General features: G+C 38.7%; 1 protein-coding gene across 3 annotated transcripts in view; it reads left to right on the top strand.

Annotated features, from left to right (window-relative positions):
• Positions 1–17,092, top strand: part of LOC128693317 (tyrosine-protein kinase BAZ1B) — a 304,346-nt gene that overhangs the window by 245,186 nt on the left and 42,068 nt on the right. For all 3 annotated transcript variants that reach the window (XM_053782935.2, XM_053782936.2, XM_053782937.2), the window contains 3 exons: positions 6,342–6,444; positions 10,194–10,408; positions 15,158–15,413. In XM_053782935.2, coding sequence (XP_053638910.1) covers positions 6,342–6,444; positions 10,194–10,408; positions 15,158–15,413 — 574 coding nt within the window. The remainder of the gene's footprint in view (positions 1–6,341; positions 6,445–10,193; positions 10,409–15,157; positions 15,414–17,092) is intronic.

The raw sequence follows: 17,092 nt of genomic DNA, 5'->3' as shown, positions 1-17,092 counted from the left end.
TCGTTTTCTTGGTCTCATTTGATAAAATGGAAAATTCAGTGGACCCTCGCCAAACGATATTAATCCGTTACTGAGAGCTCATCGTTAGCCGAATTAATTTTCCCCATTAGAAATAATGGAAATCAAATTAATCCGTTCCTGACACCCCAAAGTATGAAAAAAAAAAATTTACCACATGAAATATAAATTTTTATACACCCAAGAAGAAGACATGCACAGTTACTACTCTACTAAGTATAGAATACATGACACTTACCTTTATTGAAGATCTGGTGATGATTGATAGGATGGGAGGAGGGGAGATGATGGAAGTTGTTATTGTTTGGAAGGGAAATCCCCTTCCATGAGGACTTGAGGTAGCAAGTCCTTTTCCGGGGTTACTTCCCTTCTTCTTTTAATGCCACTAGGACTAGCTTGAGAGTCACTGGACCTCTGTCGCACAACAAATCTGTCCATAGAGCTCTGTACCTCATGTTCCTTCAAGATTTTCCTAAAATGGGCCATAACTTTGTCATTGTACAGGTTGCCAACACAGCTTGCAATGGCTGTGCCAGGGTGATTTTCATCCATGAAGGTTTGCAGTTCAACCCACTTTGCACACATTTCCTTAATCTTTGAAGTAGGCAACTTCTTCAATTTCTCTCTCCCCTCCTCAGAAGCAGTTTCCTCAGGCATGGCCTCTTGCTGTTGCAGGTGCTCTTGCAGCTCGTCAGTGGTTAGTTCTTCATTGTCCTCCTCCACCAATTCTTCCACATCCTCCTCACTAACCTCCAACCCCAAGGACTTCCCCAATGCCACAATGAATTCCACAACTGGCATAGGCTTCTCAGGGTTAATCCCAAACCCTTCAAAATCCCCCTCCTACACATTCCGGCCACAATTTCCTCCAAACAGAGTTCAAGGTCCTCTTTGTCACTCCCTCCCAAGCCTTACCTATAAGGTTTACACAACTGAGGATACTAAAGTGATCTTTCCAAAATACTTAGGGTCACTCGAGTTTCTGAGGTCACTTCAAAGCACTTTTGAAACTTAGCTTTTGTGTAGAGTTTTTTGAAGTTTGAAATGACCTGCTGGTCCATGGGCTGGAGGAGAGGAGTGGCATTAGAAGGCAAAAATTTGACATTAATGAAGTTCATGTCCCGCGAAATTCGCTCCGCCAAGTCTGAAGGATGAGCAGGAGCATTATCTAATACCAGGAGGCACTTAAGGTTCAATTTCTTTTCCAGGAGGTAATTTTTCACAGTGGGTCAAACACATGGTGAAGCCAGTCATAGAAAAAGTCCCTAGTGACCCATGCTTTACTGTTTGCCCTCCACATCACACACAAATTAGCTTTGAGGACATTGTTTTTCCTGATCACTCTGGGAGCTTCAGAGTGATACACCAATAAAGGCTTCACTTTGCAATCACCACTAGCATTGCCACACAACAAAAGAGTAAGCCTGTCTTTCATAGGCTTATGTCCTGGGAGTGCCTTTTCCTCTTGAGTAATGTAGGTCCTGTTTGGCATTTTCTTCCAAAACAGGCCTGTTTTGTCACAATTAAACACCTGTTCAGGTTTCAATTTTTCACTGTCTATGTACTCCTTGAATTCCTACACATACTTTTCAGCCGCTTTTTGGTCCGAACTGGCAGTCTCATCATGCCTTATCACACTATGTATGCCACTACAATTCTTTAATCTCTCAAACCAACCTTTGCTGGCCTTAAATTCACTCGCATCACCACTAGTTGCAGGCACTTTTTTAATTAACCCTTTCAGGGTCGAGAGGCCCACTCCAAAACTTGTTCTCAGGGTCGAAAATTTGTTGGAAAAAAAAAATTATTTCTTATTATGAAAAGAGAGAGAATCTTTTCCTGATCCTAATGACACCAAAAGTATGAAATTTGATGAAAACTTACAGAATTATGCTCTCGCGAAGTTAGCGGTCTCGATGATGTTTACGCATCAGTGATTTTGCCCACTTTGAGCCCTATTTTCGTCCAATTCCAGGGTACTAGTCAACAAAAATCATAACTATTTCGCAAGAATTCCATTTTGTCTATCGAATCAGTACAAGAAACCACCCATTTACCGATTTCAACTATCCAATAAAGTGGTCAGAATTTAGCAATTTTGCCAATTTCACACAAATTTCAAAAGATGCCAATTTCCAAATAGGGTCCAGAATAAACAAAAAAGACATTCCTGGCACTAAAATAACATTACCTTTGTTCATTAGTCATGTCTCCATGCCCTTCTTACATTCTTTTGCTTTCCACATTGAATTTTTATTCTCACAAAAAAATAGAAGATTTACTGTTATGCAGACTACTGCATTAGTATAGAAATGGTATAAATAATATCAGCGCACTTGTGAAAGAATATTAGACTCACCAGTTGACGTGTATTGGATGCGTAGCATGATATGTTTACTTTTGAACTTTGGCAAAAATCGAAGATTTCTGCTGCTTTGAGCTCAATTTCAAGGTACTTTTTATTGTAAAACCAATCAAAATCGTATCAATTTCTGTAATATGTCTTCCATTCTGTAAAATGAGACCAGGAAAGCTAGAATACCATCATAAATACCATACGAAAATACAGTGCAAAGTCACTGTTTTAAACCAAAAACACTGTCAAAGTTTTTTTTTTTTTCTCATTACGCACTGTGTGCTTCAGGATTTTTTTTTATACTGCGCACACTGACCACATAGACCCATTCTTTCATATGTAGGCCTACCAGCTTTCTCTCACTAGATTTGAGGGCGCTAGAATTTAGGCGTATTAGTACGTCAAAAACCCTGGTGCGTAAGCCGTACTAGTACGTCAGAAACCCTGAAATGGTTAAATCATCATGAAACTGCCTTGCCTTTTCACATACGATCGCTGAGATGCTATCTCCTGCTATCTGTTTTTCATTTATACACACCAATAACAGTCTCTCAACATCTTCTATCACTTGCGATCTCTGTTTCGAAAACAGACTTGCACCTTTTGCAAGAACAGCTTCCTTGATTGCCGTTTTGTTGGCCAAAATAGTAGCAATGGTTGATTGGGATTTGGTATACAACCTGGCCAGCTCTGAGACATGCACACCACCTTTGTACTTTGCAATTATCTCTTTCTTGATTTCCATACTAATTCTCACCCTTTTTATCACAGGGTTGGCACTAGAAGCATTCTTGGGGCTTATGGTGACTTATTTAGCAGTTATAAGCACTAAAAACACTGGGATAAGGTGAAGTGTACCGAATGTATGCATAGATGTGACCGCACTGGCTGGCTTGTAAACACTGGCACCTACAGGGCAGCTGAGGCGCACTCAGGCCACACGTGGGACGCGTCCTGGACGAATCACGTTGGGCAAGTTTTTTATCGTTAGGCTGGGCAAAATTTTGACGCTCAAAAGCTTCATTAGGCGGATTCAACGTTATGCAATGCGTTTGTTAGGCAAGGGTCCACTGTATATTATGGAAATAGAGGTGATTTTGATTGGTTTTACTTTGAAATGGAGCTCAGAGGCAGAAATGTTCGATTTTTGCTGATGTTTAAGAGTTTGTCCAATAAATGTTCAACTAGCCATTCTAATATGCAGTCACGAATGGGTTGATGTTATCCATACAATTATTACAATATTGCAGTAGTCTGCATAATGGTAGATCTTCTACTTTTTGTTTGAATAAAAATTCAAAATAGAAAGCAAGAGTATTATAACAGGGGCCTGGAGACATAACTGATGAACAGAGAAAGTGTTATTTTAGTGCCAGGAATGTCTTCATTGTTCATTCTGGACCCTATTTTGAAATTGACATTTTTTAATTTGCATGAAATTGGCCAAATTTCCAATTTCTGACCACTTTATTGGGTAGTTGAAATTGGTAAATATGTGGTTTCTTGTACTCAATCGATAGATTCAGTTTGCCTGTCTTTCATAGGCTAGAGTCCTGGTAGTGCCTTTTCCTCCTGTGTGATGTAGGTCCTCTGGTATTTTCTTCCAAAAGAGGCCTATTTTGTTACAAATGAACACTTGTTATGGGAGGAATCCTTCATCCTCTACGTACACCTTGAATTCATGAACAAATTTTTCAGCTGCACATTTGTCAGAACTTGCAGCCTCGCCATGCCTTACCACACTGTGTATGCCACTATGCTTCTTAACCCTTTGACTGTCACAACCCCAAATCCTGAAGTGTCTCCTGGAGTCGCAAAATATTTGGAAAAAAAAAAATATGAAATGATAGAGAATCTTGATGATAATGACAGGAAAAAGTACGAAATTTGATGGAAAACTTATGGAATTATGCTCTCATGAAGTTAGCGACCACGGCGACATTTACGTATCATCCTATTTTCAGCCAATTCCATTGTTCCAGTCTACCAAACTCGTAGCTATTTCTTTAGAACTCCATTTTTTCTATCAATTGAGTACAAGAAACTGCCCATTTACCGATTTCAACCATCCAATAAAATGGTCAGAATTGGCAATTTGGCCAATTTCACGCAAATTAAAAAAAGATGCCAATTTCAAAATAGGGTCCCGAATAAACAGTGCAGATATTCTTGGCACTAAAAATAACGTATCATCTGTTCATTAGTCACGTCTCTGGGCCCCTCATGTATTGCTCTTGCTTTCTATTTTGATTTTTTTATTCACAAAAAATAGATCTACTGTTATGCATACTATTGCATTATTGTAAAAATGGTATGAATAATATCAGTACACTAGTGAAAGAATATTTGACTCCCGAGTTGACGTGTATTGGACGTGTGGTGTGATTTGCTTACTCTTGAACATTGGTAAAAATTGAATATTTCCACTACTTTGAGCTCAATTTTGAGGTCGTTTTCATTGTGAAACTAATCAAAATCATCTATATTTCTGTAATATGTTTTCCATTCTATTAAATGAGATCAAAAGAACGAGAATACAACTATAAATACTATACGAAAATACACCTCAAATTCGGCGTTTTAATCCGAAAACGTGGTCGGAGTTTTTTTATTTTTCTCATGCACTGCATGCTGCAGGATTTTTTTTATGCAGTGTACACAGGCCCATTCTCTCACATGTGGACCTACCAGCTTTCTCCTGCTTGATTTGAAGCCGCTAGAATTATTGAGTATATATACGTCCAAAACACTGGCTCATAAGACATACATAGTACGGCCGAAACAGTCAAAGGGTTAATTAAAAACCACTTGTTTCCATTTACTCCTATCTGACTTGCTCGCACAAGCTTGCTGGAAGCTCAAGGCCCTGAAACCCAGTGCCTCCTCTACTCTTCCCCCCCCCCCCCTCTTACCATTCCTAGGATGACCCCCACTCCTACCTTCTATCCCAAATTATACATCCTTTTGTTGTCATCCTATCCTTCTCCATTCTTCATATTCCTAGACCATCTTTACAATCCCACTTCAACTCTGAATAACCTTGGTGACCCCACATTACTTTTTATTGTCTTGTGTTCCAAATTCTTCGCATTATATTCGCACCACACATTGCTCTTGAACATTATATCTCTGTGGCTTCTAGCTTCCTTGCTTTAGCACAGCCTCTCCTCACAGAGTTCCATTCCTAAGACCACGTCGGTAAACGAATTCATCGCTAAACGAGCATACTATAATGGTAGCGAGTTTGTATCAACCATCTTTGATATTGTTTTAATGTCACCATTGCGCCATTTATAGCATTTTTAGTATACAGTGGTACCTCGGGATACGAACAGCTCAAAATGTGAACAATTATGTAAGTGTATTTATGAAAGTGTTTTTCTAAGTGTATTTTGGGGGTCTGAAATGGATTAATCTACTTTACATTATTCCTTATGGGAACAAATTCATTCGGTGTCAGCACTTGAACAGCCTTCTGGAACAAAATAAGTTCGTATCCCAAGGTACCACGTATTTTTAAATGTTTATACAGTAGTGCACTGTATATTGTAATAAACAGAATAGAAGAAATCATCTCTAATATACATCATTTAGGTATGTATACTGGTCAGAGAGCCCGTCGTAAGTCCGAGTCGTCGGCAAATGAGAACGTCACTAAGTGAGGAGAGGCTGTACTGTGGCTTAATAGAAAAAATATCGTTTGTTTTCAGGTACAGTACTTACATTTATATATATTGTCTCTTTTATGTAATTTTGGTATTAAGAGGAAACTGGACCTCGGCTTGTTTGGATTAATGTATTTTGACTATTAAGGACATGATCCTGATGTTGCATGTTCTTAATTTGTCTTAATGAAACCAGAAGAGTGATGATAATGAAAGAATGTATATCTTAGTGTTTGTCTAAAGGCTTACAACAGCTATGTTGGTGTCATTCAAATTTAGTGTGTTATCCTTTTATCTTACAGGAAGGACTGGGCATGTGTAGACTGTAATGCAAGAAAGAGGAGGGGCTATAAAAACATTAGGACAACTAGAACTAGATACCAGTCAAACAGCGAAGAAGAATTGGTAAGCACACAACTATAATAACCTTTTGTGTACATCAGTCGTGTTGTTGTTATTTTTGTTTAGCATTTTATCATGTATGTACAGTACATATACTGTGGGCCAGAGGAAATACGGTACATTAATTTTTACCTGGTGACAAGAAGTAATGATCTTGTAAAGTAGGGTTTTTCATATTTTGAAATTTCAAGAGCCTATACATTTTATAATAATAAATCTTTCTTTTATGTTGTATTTATACAATTTATCCTCTGAGTAAAAATTTTTATTGTTACACTTGTTAAATGTGTCAATTTCTGGGTGATATAAATAGAAACCAAATTATTTATTCTAGTTTAGGATAGGTTAACATAAATTATTTTTACTTTACAAATGTATATAGGTAATGAGCAGTAACCAAGTTACTAGGGCTGTGTCAAAGTATTGGTATCGGCTAATTTTGATGGTATTGGCATAGACCAAAAATAGAGTATCAGGCAGGCCCTGCTTATACAGCAGGTTCAATTCCGAGCTACCACTGTAAAGTGAATCATGCCCCCTCTTCCCTTTTACCCCTCCCCCCCCTTTCCCTTTTTCCACCCCCTCTGCTTCCATTCTTCCCCCCCCCCCCCCTTCTGATTTTTTTTCTTTTCCAATGAATGTAAAAGCCGCCTAATATTGTGTTTACACTATCATATATTAACTGAGCAATATAGCTAGGCCAAAAATATGCATACAGTATACACATTACTTGCCCTAAAATATTTTCATCCGTAAGCCTTGCATGTCGTAGAGTCGACTAAAATGCCGGGAGCAAGGGGCTAGTAACCCCTTCTCCTGTATACATTACTAAAGTTAAAAACAGAAACTTTTATTTTTCTTTTTTGGGCCACCCTGCCTCGGTGTGAAACGGCCAGTTTGATGAAGGAAAAAAAAAAGGGTATAACTGAAAACTGCTATATGGTAGAACCCTCCACCTCCCCATATCTGTAGATTCATTTTCCACCATTTCAGTTACCCACGGTTTTCCGAGGCCCAAAAAATAACCCTTAATTTTACTAAATAATGGCACAAAAGTAGTAATGTTGGTAGTTCTTCAGAACCTAATAGAAGCCTTGCAGTGCTTCACATCAATGAAAAAGTGCTAATTCTCTACTTATTGGTATGTATGTCAACGGAAAATGACTTCTATATAGGGTTCACTACAATTTTGGATATCCACGGTAGGTCCTTGAACGTATCCCCTTCGGATATGAGGGGAACTACTGTATTAGTAAAGCTGTAAAGCGAAGTGCTGCAAAGCAGGGCTCTCTTGTATTAGGTAATTTTAATGCTATTGTTGTTTAAATTGTCCAATTTTGATGGTATGTCTAAAACTGAAGATCGGTTGGCATCAGCTAATTTTGAAGATGTCGTCAGCTAATTTTTTATGATATAGGTGTCAGCAAAAGTAAGAATTTCTAAGTCATCCAGTCTACATCTGGCAGCACTAGAGACATCTTTGCCTCTTACATTGTCAGTAACCTCATGGAATATAAGGCACTTTCTGAAAGTTGCCTCTATTTCTCACCACATTACAGTAATAATTAACAAGATGTTGTGAAAACATCAAGTGTGTCTTTGATAATATCTCTTAGTCTGTTCAAGGAAGTGGTAGTGAATCGAGACAAAGTTTGGACCTAGCAAATTTAGTTGTTAATGAAGTAAGGTTTTTTCTTCCCCCACTAAGTGAACACTCATTTAAGAAATGGATGACTGTACTAGTAACAACTCAGGTTAGCTGGACCTCATTTTGAAATTGGAATATTTTGAACTTTATGTGAAATGGGCAAAATTACCAATATCTGATCACTTTATTGGGTAATTGATTGGGTAGTTTCTTGTGCTCAATCAATAAAATAGAAGTAATACTAGTGAAATAGCTAAGACTTTGGTCAACTGGAATAATGCAATTGGCCTAAAATAGGAGTCAAATTGGGCAAAATCGCCGATGCGTAAATGTCGCTGATGCAGTAAAATTTGCACTAGTGTAATTTCATCAGTTTTCCATCAAATTTCATACTTTTTGTTTTATTACCTTCAGAAAAAGATTCTCTACCATTTCATAAGAAAAAAAAAAAAAATAGAAAAATCTTGGACCTCAAAGGGTTTTAACTATAAGACTGAAGGTACTTTTATTACAGTAAATCTACAAAGTAAATTGTAAGTTTGGGTCTTTAATGAAATAGTGAATAAGTGCTTTATGAAACCATAGATTGTGAGGAAGAAGTGCATTTTATGTAACTGTTTATTTACAAAATTTTATTCTTAATCTTAAAATTGTTAGGTAAAAGGATACAAGTGCAACTATAGCAATTTGGTCATCCTTTGTTATACATTGTAATGTGACACGTTTGTACAACTATAATGCTTCAGTATCAATATGTTCAAATTTCATTGTTTCAAATACTCAATTTTACTTCATACTGTAAATTGTTTACTGTAATTTTTAACACTGAACCTTTCATTGCTTGTTAATTTTATGCCTGCCCATAATGCTCTGCATACAAGGGGCTTTTGGCATGTTCACCCAACTACTATAATTCATTGTACAACTATGTATCATGTCCAAATAAAATATATGAATGAATATGAATGTGACATTTTACTGTGGCAATGTTTTACTCTTCAGGAGCTTTGTCAAGCTGTTGCATCTTGGCAAAGCTCCTGGAGAGCAAGATGTTGCCACAATAAATTGTCATTAGTTGCACTTGTTCTCTTATCTAACTTTTTTTTTTTTCCCCCAAGTCGGCCGTCTCCCACCGAAGCAGGGTGACCCAAAAAAAGAAAGAAAATCCCCAAAAAGAAAATACTTTCATCATCATTCAACACTTTCACCTCACTCACATAATCACTATTTTTGCAGAGGTGCCCAGAATACAACAGTTTGGAAGTTTTTTTTTTTTTTTTTTTTTTTTTTTTTTTTTTTTTTCTTCAACAAGTCGGCCGTCTCCCACCGAGGCAGGGTGACCCAAAAAAAGAAAGAAAATCCCCAAAAAGAAAATACTTTCATCATCATTCAACACTTTCACCACACTCGCACATTATCACTGTTTTTGCAGAGGTGCTCAGAATACAACAGTCTAGAAGCATACACATATAAAGATACACAACATATCCCTCCAAACTGCCAATATCCCAAACCCCTCCTTTAAAGTGCAGGCATTGTACTTCCCATTTCCAGGACTCAAGTCCAACTATATGAAAATAACCAGTTTCCCTGAATCCCTTCACTAAATATTACCCTGCTCACACTCCAACAGATCGTCAGGTCCCAAGTACCATTCGTCTCCATTCACTCCTATCTAACACGCTCACGCACGCTTGCTGGAAGTCCAAGCCCCTCGCCCACAAAACCTCCTTTACCCCCTCTCTCCAACCCTTTCGAGGACGACCCCTACCCCGCCTTCCTTCCCCTATAGATTGTATATATGTATAAATATATGTATATATGTATATGTATATATGTATAAAAATACACAATATAACTCTCCAAACTGCCAGTATCCCAAACCCCTCCTTTAGAGTGCAGGCATTGTACTTCACATTTCCAGGGCTCAATTTTAAAATTTAAAATTTTGAATTTTAAAATTGCTTGACTTTGGAAGCTTCACCCATACTCTTATTCCTCTTCAAATACAAACCCACCTACTTATCTTTGTCATTCCTACTTGTTGATCAACCTGTCCTGCAGGTTGTAGTTTTTAATGATACATAAACATCTTTCTTCCTAGGTTTCTGAGAGAAAAAGTACTTTCAAAGGTTCCAGCAAGAAAAAGAATGCTCAGAAACATGTCAGAAATCGTAGTAAAAGTCATGGTAGGACTCTCAGAGGTACTTCTCGTAGAAAGTATATGGAAACAGATGATGACAACGAGGAGGAGGAGGATGATGATGATGACGACGACAATGAAGATGATTGTGACTATATGGCCCCACCTAGATTAAGGTTTGTAATTAATATTCTTGTAATCATAATTAAGGGAAGGTGACAAACCTAACCACTCGAGGTTGTAAATGGACGAGTGGTGTGGTGTGCACCAGTGCAAGGTTGGGAGGAAATGTACATAGAGACAAAGTGGTATAGTAAAAGATGAAAGCAGATCTTGTAAATGTAAAGTGAGAGGAAGAATGTATAAGAAAAAATATAATTAGAATCAGAGTAAATGCTGCAGTGAAGAGGCGGCTGGAGGCTGTGGAGATGTCGTGTCTAAGGGCAATGTGTGGTTTAAATATTATGCAGAGAATTTGCAGTGTGGAAATTAGGAGGTGTGGAGTTACTAAAAGTATTAGTCAGAGGGCTGTTGAGGTGGTTTGGTCATTTATAGAGAATGGAACAAAGTAGAATGACTTGGAGAGCGTATAAATCCGTTGAGGAAGGAAGGCATGGTAGGGGTTGTCGCAAAAAGATTGGAGGGAGGGGGTAAAGGAGGTTTTGTGAGTGAGGGGCTTGGACTTCCAGCAAGCATGTGTGAGCGTGTTAGATAGGAGTGAATGGAGACAAATGGTTTTTTGGGACCTGACAACCTGTTGGAGTGTGAGCAAGGTAATATTTTGTGAAGGGGTTCAGGAAAACCGGTTAGCTGGACTTGAGTCCTGGAAATGGGAAATACAATGCCTGCACTTTAAAGGAGGGGTTTAGGATATTAGCAGTTTGGAGTGACATCTAAACTGTCGTACCTGCAAAGACGATTATTGTGTATGAATAATGGTGAAAGTGTTGAATAATGAAAGTTTTTTCATTGTTTTTGGGTGTTTCTTTTTGGGTCACCCTGCCTCGATGGGAAATGGTCGGTGTTAAAAAAAAAAAATTGTTTTTCAACACGCTCACCGTCTCCCATCAAGGCAGGGTGACCTAAAACAGAAATACTTTCACCATCATTCACACATAATCACTGTCTTTGCAGAGGTATGCAGATATGACAGTTCAGATAAAAGGAATTTCAGCAACCCATCTAATAACTTGGCCGGTAGGCATAAATACACTTAAAGAAAATGATGGATTGAGAAGAGTACAGTTATAGTAGCAAGTCTTTCTCACAATTAGCGATTGTAGGATCAAACCACCATCACTCTTTGTACTAAATAGCCCACATAGGTTTAGCTCGTTTTCAACAGAAAAAGCAGTAAATGGATGAAGAACTGAAAGGTTAATTAATACAATAAATTTGGAAAATATAAAACTTTTGTTTATAGGAATTAATACATAATCTGTGCAAAGTGAAGGGGACTGTGGGTAGTATTTTTTCTGTATAGTTATTGAGAATGAAAAAATTTAAGAACACAAGATCATAAGAAAGGGGGAACACTGCAGCAGGCCTGTTGGTCCATACTAGGCAGGTCCTTTTTGTAATTATATAATTACAAAAATATACAGTGGACCCTCGACCAACGATATTAATCCATTCCTGAGAGCTCATCGTTAATCGAAATTATCGTTAGTCGAGTTAATTTTCCCCATAAGAAATAATGGAAATCAAATTAATCCGTGCAAGACACCCAAAAGTATTGAAAAAAAAAAATTACCACATGAAAGATTAATTTTAATACACACAAACTGAAGAAGACATGTACAATTACATGACACTTGCCTTTATTGAAGATCTGGTGATGATTGATGGGATGGGAGGAGGGGAGAGTGTGGATAGTGTTAGTGTTTAGAAGGGGAATCCCCTTCCATTAGGACTTGAGGTGTCAAGTTTTTTTCCGGGGTTACTTCCCTTCTTCTTTTAATGCCACTAGGACCAGCTTGAGAGTCACTGGACCTCTGTTGCACAACATATCTGTCCATAGAGGCCTGTACCTCCCATTCCTTTATGACATTCCTAAAGTGTTTCACAACATTGTCAGTGTCACAATTAAACACTTGTTCAGGTTTCAATTCTTCACTGTCTATGTACTCCTTGAATTCCTGCACATATTTTTCAGCTGCTTTTTGGTCCAAACTGGCAGCCTCACCATGCCTTATCACACTATGTATGCCACTACGATTCTTAAATCTCTCAAACCAACCTTTGCTGGCCTTAAATTCACTCACATCACCACTAGTTGCAGCATTTTTCTATTTAAATCGTCATGCAACTTCCTAGCCTTTTCACATATGATCGCTTGAGAGATTCCATCTCCTACTATCTGTTTTTCATTTATCCACACCAATAACAGTCTCTCAACATCTTCTGTCACTTGCGATCTCAGTTTCAAAAACATACTTGCACCTTTGACAAGAACAGCTTCCTTGATTGCCCTTTTCTTGGCCACAATAGTAGCGATGGTTGATTGGGGTTTTGTGTACAACCTGGCCAGCTCGGAGACAAGCACTCCACTTTCATACTTAGCAATGATCTCTTTCTTCATATCCATAGTAATTCTCACCCTTTTTGCTGTAGGGTTGGCACTAGAAGCTTTCTTGGGGCCCATGGTGACTTATTTTGCAGGTGCAATCACTAAAAATGCTGTGATAATATGAAATGTTCTGATTGTATATTTGGATGGGACCGCAGTGGCTGGCTGACTTGTAAACACTGGCCACAAGTGGACGCGTCTCGAATGGAACAAATCGTGTTGGTCAAGTTTTTTAGCGCTAGTCGAGGCAAAATTTTTGCGTTAAAATGTATCGCTAGTTGGATTTAACGTTAGACGATGCCATCGTTGGTCGAGGGTCCACTGTACTATTAGAATACATTTGTAAAGTGTTGAAATTACACACGATGCAAGGGGCATGGACACACAGCAGGCATGTGTGAGCATGTTACATAGGAATGAATGGAGACGAATGGTTTTTGAGACTTAGACGTGCTGTTGGAGTGTGAGTAGGGTAATATTTTGTGAATGGATTCAGGGAAACCGGTTAGCTGGACTTGAGTCCTGGAAAGTACATTGCCTGTACTTTAAAGGATGGGTTTGAGATACAGTGGAACCTCGGTTTTCGTGATTAATTCGTTCCAGAAAGTCCGAAAAAAAACGAATTGTTTGAAAACTGAAGCAATATTTCCCATAAGAAATAATGTAAATCTAATTAATCTGTTCCAGACACCCAAAAATATTAACACAAAGTACATTTTTTTGAGAATAACTATAGCTATACATTATTATTTTATTATTTTTTTTATTATCACACTGGCCGATTCCCACCTAGGCAGGGTGGCCCGAAAAAGAAAAACTTTGACCATCATTCACTCCATCACTGTCTTGCCAGAAGGGTGCTTTACACTACAGTTTTTAAACTGCAACATTAACACCCCTCCTTCAGAGTGCAGGCACTGTACTTCCCATCTCCAGGACTCGAGTCCGGCTTGCCGGTTTCCCTGAACCCCTTCATAAATGTTACTTTGCTCACACTCCAACAGCACGTCAAGTATTAAAAACCATTCGTCTCCATTCACTCATATCAAACACGCTCACGCATGCCTGCTGGAAGTTCAAGCCCCTCGCACACAAAACCTCCTTTACCCCCTATAGCTATACATATAGAAAACAATGAGAAATAAATATGAATGACTAATGAAATGGATAAATGAACATTTAACATCACTTTTACCTTTATTGAAGACTCTTGTTGGCATATGGAAGATGGCGAGGAGGGAAGAAGGAGGAGGAGAGGTTATTATTTGGAAAGGGAATCTTTTCCTCCTTAAGGACTTCAGGTATCAAGGCCCTATCTGGGGTTACTTCCCTTTTTTTTTTTTGTTTTTGTTTTTGTTTTTTTTTTTTTTTTTTTTTTTTTTTTTTTTTTTTTTTTTTTTTTTTTTTTTTTTTTTACGGGTACTAGGCCCAGCTTGAGAGTCACAGGACCCCAGTCGCACAAAAAATCTGTCCAGAGAGGTCTGTTTCTGGCTACTCTTTAAGATTTGCCTAAAATGGGACAAGGCATTGTCGTTGAGCATGTTGCAGACACGGCTTGCAACAGCTTTGTTAGGGTGATATTTCTCCACAAAGCTTTGCAATTCATTTCACTTTGCATACATCCTTATTCACTGAAGAAGGCACATTCTCACAATGCTCACTCAACAAGAAACAAAGCCAGACTGAGTTAGAATGCGTGGGATGCTTTGTGTGTGGGTGCAGGCAGGCGGATGCATTTGGTACAGAGGACCATTGTCAACTCTTCGAAAACCGAGCGGATGTACGAAAACTGGGAGAAATTTTTGATGAAAAAAGTCATCAAAAACTGAATCCTACAAAAATCAGGGCATATGAACACCAAAATTCCACAGTATTTGCTGTTTGGAATGACATCACAACTGTCGTATCTGAGCGCCTCTGCAAAGACAGTGATTTATGTATGAATGATGGTGAAAGTGTTTCTTTTTTGGGTCACCCGGCCTTGATGGGAGACAACCAGCGTGTTAAAAAAAAATTGAAACAGTTTGATCATATGAATTTTATCTGTTAAATACAGTGTTCTGACATAGTGCTGTGTGTATACTGAATAATGGTGTACTGATAAGTGAAAATGTTACACTTAATGCAGTGAAGTCTTTATTCGTGTAACTTTTCAGCAATAAGTACTTGATAAAGCTAACCCATGGGTGAAGTGTACTAATAAAGACTTTACAGCATTAAATATTTATTGATCATGGTACTGTATGCCTTAAAAAAAGATCTTGTATTCACACAATGCTCATATTAGCATTTACCTGCAAGTTCATTTACTTACCTTCAGTTGAAGCCTTAGTACTAGCTTACAAATTTCTTACAGACATAGCACACGAAGAGTAACAAATAAGAGGAAGAATTATAAAATTAGTAGTGAAGATGAGGAAGAAGAAAACATCACAGAACAAGAGGAAGAAATGGAGGAAGATAATATAGAACAGGATGAAGAGGAGGATGGTGATATTGGGGAGCAAGAAGAAGAGGAAGACAATGGTGAACAAGATGATGAGGATGAAGAAAATAGAGACCAAGATGAAGAGGATGAAGAAAATGGAGAACAAGATGAAGAAGATGAAGAGGTAAGTTATAAATTTAATTCTGTATATGTAATTAAAAATATTATAATAAAGTGAAGCATTCTTTCCACTGACCCTTCCACCCTCTCTTCCTATCCCTTCCATTCTCTCCTTCCCTATCCCTTCCATCCTTTCCTTCCCTGTCCCTTCCATCCTCTCCTTCCCTATCCCTTCCACCCCCTCTCCCTATCCTTTTCACCCTCTCCCTCCCTATCCCTTTCACCCTATCCCTATCCCTTCCACCCACCCACCCTCCCTTTCTGTCCCTCCCTCCTTCTGTTCCAGAAGGTGTGGGTGATGTATATGTGATGAAGCAGCAGGTGTAGGTGATGTATATGTGATGAAGCAGCAGGTGTAGGTGATGTATATGTGATGAAGCAGCAGGTGTGGGTGATGTATATGTGATGAAGCAGCAGGTGTGGGTGATGTATATGTGATGAAGCAGCAGGTGTGGGTGATGTATATGTGATGAAGCAGCAGGTGTAGGTGATGTATATGTGATGAAGCAGAAGGTGTGAGTGATGTATATGTGATGAAGCAGAAGGTGTGAGTGATGTATATGTGATGAAGCAGCAGGTGTGGGTGATGTATATGTGATGAAGCAGCAGGTGTGGGTGATGTATATGTGATGAAGCAGCAGGTGTAGGTGATGTATATGTGATGAAGCAGCAGGTGTGGGTGATGTATATGTGATGAAGCAGCAGGTGTGGGTGATGTATATGTGATGAAGCAGCAGGTGTGAGTGATGTAAATGTGGGAATGCATGTGGAGAATGACCAGGTTTGGGTGATGTAGGTATAGGAGGAAAAGGTGTGGATGATATATAGGTTGATGTGCAGGTGTGGGTGATGTATTCAGTGCTTATCATTAACCCTTTCATTGGCCATCACATAGAACTATGTCATTGAGGCCAGGGTCCCTCACACAGTTCTATATCATGAGCTCAACTCACTCGGATGAGCTGTGAGCTTTAAATTTTGCCCTAGGTAAGAGAGAATGGGTCTGCACGGTGAGTGTGCACAGTATAAAAAAATCCTGCCACACATGGTGTATTATGGGAAAAGCAAAATACTGACCATGTGTCTGGTTTAAAATAGCAAATTTGAGGTGTTTTCTAGGATGGTTTTATTGGCTGTTTCTTGATATCATTTGATAGAATGGAAGGCATACTACTGAAATTTAGATGATTTTGGTTGCTTTCAAGACGGAAGCAACTTGAAATTGGGCTCAGAGTAGAGGAAATATTCGATTTTTGCCAATTTTCAAAGCATTTTGACAGAATTTGAAGATAAGGCAAGTGGCTGTAAAATGTGCCCTGCTTGCTGGCTCAAGACTAGAAACACCATTGCATTTTTGGCTCCCCCATTCCCCAAAATGGAGGTTATCCCCCATCCTCCCTGCTCCCCAGATCTAACCCCTCTGTGACTTCTTACTCTTCCCCCAAAATAAAAATAGTAGTTAAGGAATGGGGTTTTAACGAAGTGGAGGAGATTCAAGCAAAATCATGGACCATGCTAGATGCTGTTAAGAAAGAAGGGTTCCAGAAATCTTTTGTGAAGTGGCATAGGTGACGGGATCAGTGAATAGCATCCCAGGGATAGTACTTTGTGGGAGACAACTTGTATATATTTTTTCAAGTCAGTTCTGGAGGTTTTTTGATAGCACCTTGTGTTTTTGGTGTG

Source organism: Cherax quadricarinatus, chromosome 28 (genome assembly GCF_038502225.1).
Source record: "Cherax quadricarinatus isolate ZL_2023a chromosome 28, ASM3850222v1, whole genome shotgun sequence".
Lineage (NCBI taxonomy): Eukaryota > Metazoa > Arthropoda > Malacostraca > Decapoda > Parastacidae > Cherax > Cherax quadricarinatus.
Note: the sequence above shows the minus strand (reverse complement) of the source record. Positions and strands in the feature narration are given on the sequence as shown.